At 37.8% G+C, this 7,345-nt stretch overlaps 1 protein-coding gene across 1 annotated transcript in view; it reads left to right on the top strand.

Annotated features, from left to right (window-relative positions):
• Positions 1–204: 204 nt before the first annotated feature.
• KHDRBS1 (KH domain containing, RNA binding, signal transduction associated 1) overlaps positions 205–7,345 on the top strand; it is an 11,746-nt gene continuing 4,605 nt past the window's right edge. Inside the window, exons 1-3 of the mRNA XM_006777393.2 lie at positions 205–426; positions 1,428–1,544; positions 4,768–4,914. Coding sequence (XP_006777456.2) covers positions 220–426; positions 1,428–1,544; positions 4,768–4,914 — 471 coding nt within the window. The 5' untranslated portion in view covers positions 205–219. The remainder of the gene's footprint in view (positions 427–1,427; positions 1,545–4,767; positions 4,915–7,345) is intronic.

Genomic DNA, 7,345 nt, shown 5'->3' with positions numbered 1-7,345 from the left:
TCATTTATCCTTTTATCCTCATCTCTCCCCATTAATGTTGTTAAATCTCTTTATTCTAAGAAACATTTGAATGTCTCTAATGTAGACATTCAGGTGGGGTTTAAAGAGCAAACTGCTCTTACTAGGAGCAGGCTTTGGGTTTTCTGATCAAGTTAAGCTTTGGTGCTTTTAGTTATAGCACATTCATCTGAACTATTTGGTGTCATTACATGGTACTACATGTTATTGCTTTATGCAGACTTACAAATTTACCTTTATTCACCAGAGCAAAACTCAGTTAAATTCTGTTTCTTTTATTCAGAAATTGAGAAGATTCAGAAAGGGCTTTCAAAAAAGGACGATGAGGAGAATTACTTGGATTTATTTTCTCATAAGAACATGAAGCTGAAGGAGCGGGTACTGATACCTGTCAAGCAGTATCCCAAGGTAAGACAAAAAGTGCCTCATTTTTCTGAGTTGTCTTTGTAGGAGTGAGTCGTGAGCTCTAATAACGACTTCCAGAGACTGTGGTGCATCAGAAACTTAAGCCTTTGAATCTTCTCTTCCATACTGTGTACTTGTTTCTGGCATTTGAAACAAGTAAGTCCATAACTGATTGCATAGCTATAGCCAAGAAAGAAATGCAGTCATCTTATTAAAAAGGGTTTCTCAAATGTTTGTTCCGGCTCAAAGTTCAAAGAAAAAAAAATGAAACCTAAAGAGTTATTCTGTCAAAAGATTTCTTGACAGGAAATCAAAATGAAGGAAGTTATAGCATAAATCCTTGAAGAGGTGGTTAACTGTATTTTTTACTCAAAGTTTTACTTTTAAAAAAATGCTTTCTCGCCCTAACCGGTTTGTCTCAGTGGATAGAGAGTCGGCCTGCGGACTGAAGGGTCCCAGGTTCGATTCCTGTCAAGGGCATGTACCTTGGTTGCAGGCACATCCCCAGTAGGGGGCTGGCAGGAGGCAGCTGATCGATGTTTCTCTCTCATCGATGTTTCTAACTCTATCCCTCTCCCTTCCACTCTGTAAAAAATCAATAAAATATATTTTTTAAAAAATTAAAAAATGCTTTCTCCATCTACTCCTTTTTCCTTTTTTCAGGAAAGCAATTAGTTATATTTAGTTTACAAAAAGAAAAAGTACTAAACAAAGATTCCATGTTTGTGTTCTGAGGTGACTTCCTTAAAAATGTTTATGTATGTTAAAGTACTAGGGGTTGCAGTGTGATATTACATCTGAAATCCCAAAGTCAACTCTAGGAACTACCACTTTCATAACCTTAGGCTAATCACTTCATCAGTACAACCTCAGTGTATCCTTCGGTAAAATGGGAATGAAACTCTATCTGTTTTATAGGGTTGTTGAGATCAAATGAGATAGTACATGTGGAAATATTTCATAGGAGTATGAATATTTAGAAATCTCTTTTTATTTTCTGTCAGTTCAATTTTGTGGGGAAGATCCTTGGACCACAAGGGAACACTATCAAAAGACTGCAAGAAGAGACTGGTGCAAAGATCTCTGTGTTGGGGAAAGGCTCAATGAGAGACAAAGCCAAGGTAAGTTCACTTAGTGAAGCAAGAAGACACCCTAATGCAAGCATGTCAAACTCACAGGCTAACATCGGCCAAATAAACAAGGTGTAAGTTTGTGTGCTGCAAAAAAAACACACAAAAGCTTTGATTTTCATAGAAATGTAGGTTTATTTCGATAGAGACATGCTGAATACAAAGAGCTGAAATAAATGAGTAATCATTAACATAAAATAATAGACCATTTTAATAAAAATTAATATTTTTTCTTGAACAGTAACTTACCAAACACAGAATAATTGCTCAAATTAATAAGCGTAACGCAAATAAACCTATTTTTCTTGTTCTCTAAAAGCGAAATATTTCCTGTTGCACACACCAAACAACTCAGTACAAGACTAATGACGTGGCAATCGGCTGCTAAAATATTCGCTGCTAGTATTAGTGGAGAGAAATGGTGAGCCTGCATGTGAGGCACGTAAGCAAAATGAATGCAACACGATTATAGTAATCAGTCATTAGCGAATGTTGTAGTTCATTAAAAATTACATATAACAGGATATTATAAAAATCAAGTTAAGAAATTTTTATTAAAATTTTTCTTACATACTGTTATATTGGCTGGGCCACAAAAATATTCATTATTGGGCCGCAAGTTTGACATGCTTGCCCTAACGCCACCTTGTAGCCCAGGGTCCAGTATGAATGCCTTATGGAAACTAGCACTTGTATATATACAGAATGTGACTCCTTTAAATTTGTATTGGATGTAAGAGATTATATAGATCAAGTTAGTTTGTAACCCTGAAAGAGTCTAGGTATGCCCAGGTGATTGTTTTTTTCTGACTTTTGACTGCATAGTAATGGAAACAGCAGTGGCAACTATGGCATTAGAAAGCTTATCTATGAAAATTTGGAAGGGAAACTTACCCAGACTAAAAACACATTCTCTTTCCAGTAGCATGGAAAAGTGAGAGCAGTAGTGTTATATATGCAGGCAACACTGAGGATTAGTTGTCTGGTGGGTTTTTTTTTATAGCCAGCTTGAATTCGAGGCCTGCTAAAAGAAGGTATTCCAACAGGAGCCATGAGTAATCCTGACAACAAAATCTAACGCTTGTTTATTTTTTGTGTCATAGCCCAATACGTGTTGTATTCTTTGTAAGTGCCAAAACACTTCCCACCAACACAGAGTATTCCTAGCCTTCTAGGGTCAGGTTTTAGATGAGACATACATGCTACAGCCTAAAAACTTACTCTTTCAGGCCTCCTTTTATGCAGCCTAATTGATGAACATTGTTCTCTCAGACCCTCTTCTTTTGTCCATTCTCATTTCTCATTAGAAGAATCCAGTTAGGGCTGAAGTATGATATTCTAGCTAATGAAATTTACATGGGATTTTCTTCTCTCTATCCTAATTTCTTTCCTCCCCAGAACACACCAGGCCATGTAAGCACATAGGAAGGGCTGGTGATTACCAGCTCTACCTGGGATTTAAAAGCACATGCTTGGCAATGAATAAATGAGTCAATCAAGGGTTGGCAAACAGTGTAGAGATTCCTCAAAAAATTAAAAATAGAACTGCCATGCAAATTGTAATTTCACTTCTGGGTATTTATCCAAAGAAAACAAAAACACTAATTTGAAAAAATATATGCAGTCCTATGTTCAATGTAGCATTACTAATAATAGCCAAGATATGGAAGCAACCTAGATGTCCATCAGTAGATGAATGGATAGTGGGTGTGTGCTGGAATATTATTCCTCAATTTTAAAAAAAAAAGAATGAAATCTTGCCATTTGAACAACATGGATGAACAGGGTATTATCTTAAGTGAAATAAGTCAGACAGAAAAAGACAAATGTTGTATGATCTCATTTATATGATTCTAAAAACACAAAATAAATGAATAAACGAAACAAACACTCATTTAGAGAAGAAGCTGATGGTTGCCAAAGGGAAGGGGTGAGGAATGAGAATAAAAACAAATTAATTAAACTTTATTTTATTGTGCTTTTTCTTTTCACTTTGTCAAAAAAATTACTAAACATACAGAAATTATTGAATGTGACCCATAGCCAGTGAAGAAAATCAGCTGATAGAAAGAGGTCTGAGCCCTAGCCAGTTTGGCTCATGGATAGAATGTCAGCCTGCAGATTGAAAGGTCCTGGGTTGTGGGCTCGATCCCCAGTAGGGGGCGTGCAGGAGGCAGCCAATTAATGATTCTTTCATTGATGTTTCTATCTCTCTCTCCCTCTTCCTTATTTTCTTCTCTGAAATCAATAAAATATATTTTTTAAAAACAAGAAAGAAAGAAACCTGGAAATAATAAGAGATTTTGGGATTTGCAGACAAGACTTTAAAATAGTTATTATAGCCCTAGCTGGTTTGGCTCAGTGGATAGAGTGTCAGCCTGCGGACTGAAAGGTCCCGGGTTCTATTCCGGCCAAGGGCATGTACCTTGGTTGCGGGCACATCCCTGGTAGGAGGTGTACAGGAGGCAGCTGATCAATGTTTCTCTCTCATTGATGTTTCTAACCCTCTATCCCTCTCCCTTCCTCTCTGTAAAAAATCAATAAAATATATTTTAAAATATGTATATAATAAATTTGTTCAAAGATGTAGAGGAAAAATAATTAGGAGAGAGATGGAATGTATAGAAAATGAAAATGTAATAGCTGAAATGCAAATTTCACTGGGTGAGCATAATACAATGTAAGACACTGAAAAAGGAAAAAGAAGAGGGTTGTAAATCAGAGAACTTAAAGGCAGGACTATTCAGGCCAAAGTAAGAAGATAAAAAGGACTGAAAGAAAATGAACAGAGTCTTAGTTGCCTGTGGAACATTATTGTGCAATCTAACATTTGTGCAATTGTAGTTCTAAGAGGGGAGTCGGGGAGAAAACAATTTAAGGAAAAAGTTAAAAAGAAATAAATGTTTGGCAATGAATCAGTGATTGGCAAACACCTGTTACCTGAATGGAGACTGGAATTAATTTGTCTTTTTATACCATCTAATAGCTCCACCAGGGATTTAAAATAATAATTAACTTTTGGCAGCAAGACCAATTGTAGATTTAGCAGGTTGTATAAATTACTATTCTCCAGAGCTTGTTTTACTTTTTTCTTATGCTTTACTGTGTTCCTTAGATGTTTATAGTTATTCTTGCTGTTTCTTTGACCTTGAAGTTAAAGTTGTCATCAAGTACCTAGTCTGTGATGTGATGTTTTGTTTTCGTTTTTCCACAGGAGGAAGAGCTGCGCAAAGGTGGAGACCCCAAATATGCCCATTTGAATATGGATCTGCATGTCTTCATTGAAGTCTTTGGACCTCCATGTGAGGCTTATGCTCTTATGGCACATGCTATGGAGGAAGTCAAGAAGTTTCTAGTACCGGTAAGGAAATCTATATTTTTAACTTGTTTGACTCTGGATAGAGGGTCGGCCTGCAGACTGAAAGGTCCCAGGTTTGATTCCAGTCAAGTGCAGGTACCTTGGTTGCAGGCATATCCCCAGTTGGGGGCGTGCAGGAGGCAGCTGATCGATGTTTCTCTCATTGATGTTTCTAACTCTCTATCCCTCTCCCTTCTTCTCTGTAAAAAATCAATAAAATATATTTAAAAAAAATTTTGGCTCTCAAAAGAAATTTCAATCGTTGTACTGTTGATATTTGGCTCTGTTGACTAATGAGTTTGCCGACCACTGGTCTAGAGGATAACAGCGAGAAGCTTCTAGTATCCAATCTTCATGGATTAAATTTGAACTGAGTGTGTTCAGGGCTTTTTCTCCTGGAGGAGTTTTACTCAAGTAGCGTTTGATTAGAAAGAGACCTGATTAATACAGGCTTGACTGTTGATATTAAACAGATTGGTGTGCAGCTCCTTTGAGAATGTTATTGAGGCCCAAGAAGAGTTAGAACAGACCAGGTTACCTGTCTTGCTTAGAGGGTCAATTCTTTGAATAAATAGAAAATGGTGCAATTTTTGCCTTTTAGTAAGGCTCGGTAGTTACTAGAATTAACGTACTGTTGAATATTTAATAATCTGGAACCTTAGAAAGCATTTGCAGTACTATTCAAATAGAAGTGAGTAAGCATCATATTTTCATCATCAAAACTAATGGGGGTTACTACAGTTCTTGGTTTTCTTGACTGTGTAAAATGAGGGAACTAGAACAAAATGTGGCCCGGCCTGTGTGGTTCAGTGGTTGAGCATTGACCTATGAACCAGGAGGTCACGGTTCGATTCCCAGTCATATTTGTTTTCATATTTTTCTAGTCACAAATATTTTTGTTGGCTCCTAAAAAGAGCCTACAGCCTTGATACTATGTTCTTATATCCCATACAATAAGCAGACTCTATGTTGCAGGGTCTATCCCCAGTTGGGGGCATGCAGGAAGCAGCCGATCATCATTGACATTTCTATGTCTATCTTCCTCTTAAAATCAATTTTTAAAAAATTTTTTAAGAGAGAACTACATTGGTGTCCAGAGAATGTGAGGACTGGTAGAGCAAAAATTTATAAGCATTGTGTACCTACAATGCTGAGTTTCAAGGATTCCAACACTGTCTCAAGTATCTCAGCAGCTACTTTGCTTACAACTACCTTGTCTTCATTAGGATGTTCAACATGAAACAGCCAAATTTAAATATCCTGGAGAAAAACCCAGAGCTGGTCAATTTTTCCTTAAGGGAATTCTTTTGACTCTTTTTGAGGTGTTTTATTGAAGCATCCTGAGCCAATCCAGTTTCTGAACGTGACTACAGGGGAGTGCCCATCTCCTCTTTATCATTGGTCTCAGCATATTTCTCAAAAGGAATAGGCTTACAAGACTTCCATGTAAGTGGATCTTCAACAAAGATTCCTGCCAGGGAGATCTGGGTTTCCTCAGTGTTCATGTGGCATTTGGGAGACTCTAAAGAAATTGGCTGTCAATGGTCACTTGATTCCCCAGTGTGAGTCTTAAGCAGCAGTAATGTGTAACGTAGGAGGACGAGGTAAAGAGCTATGGAGGGGCATCTTTGTGGTGACTAGAATTTTCTATTCTTGAAATGTTATCCACCTGGACTGTATAAAAATGCATGTAGTATTAAGACTGAATGACTCTGGAGGGGGCGGTCAGTTGGGGGAAAAGACATACGTAAAACTTTAGACAATAAAAAAATTATTAAAAAAAAAAGACTGGATGGCTCTTATCAGGAAATATGTGAAAAGATTTGCAGATGACACTTGACTCAGTTCTTCCCTCTTGTGAAGGAAAAAGAATGAGCCTGTTTTTGCATCCATTACCAGAGTTGTACATTTTCCCCTTGGAGCCATTAACTATATCAGAGAGACTTCCAATACAGTAGGAAGAGCACTGGACTGGGAGCTTTATCTGCATCATCTTGAGCAAGTTACTATTTCATTTTTTTGAGCTTTATTCATCTCAAACATAATGTTAAGTAACTGGTAGGTGCATTGGGTCTGAAGTCACAAAAATGGCTCCTGGGAGTTCACAATCTAGTGAGAAAGACAGATCAGCAATTCTAAAATGATGTGGTAACTGCTCTGGTAGAGAAAATAAACATGGTGCCATGGAAAAAGAAGAGGGACTGGGAGGTGGCGTCAAGAGAAAGTTTTTCAAAAGAGGTAATGTTTTAGATTGTCTTGTAAGAGTGGGTTAAAGTCCCTCAGGTAGACAAGAAAAGGGTATTAAGTTTAGAAGCCCGGTGCATGACTTTGTGCATGGGTGGGGTCTGGCCCACCCACCTTATCTGGGTGGAGGGGTGATAAGGGGTGGGGTGGGGCCGGCCGGGGGAGGGGCCATGGGTCGTTGGCCCGCCGT

Source organism: Myotis davidii, unplaced genomic scaffold (genome assembly GCF_000327345.1).
Source record: "Myotis davidii unplaced genomic scaffold, ASM32734v1 scaffold88, whole genome shotgun sequence".
NCBI lineage: Eukaryota > Metazoa > Chordata > Mammalia > Chiroptera > Vespertilionidae > Myotis > Myotis davidii.
The sequence above is the reverse complement of the archived record's forward strand: the minus strand, read 5'-3'. Positions and strand labels throughout refer to the sequence as shown.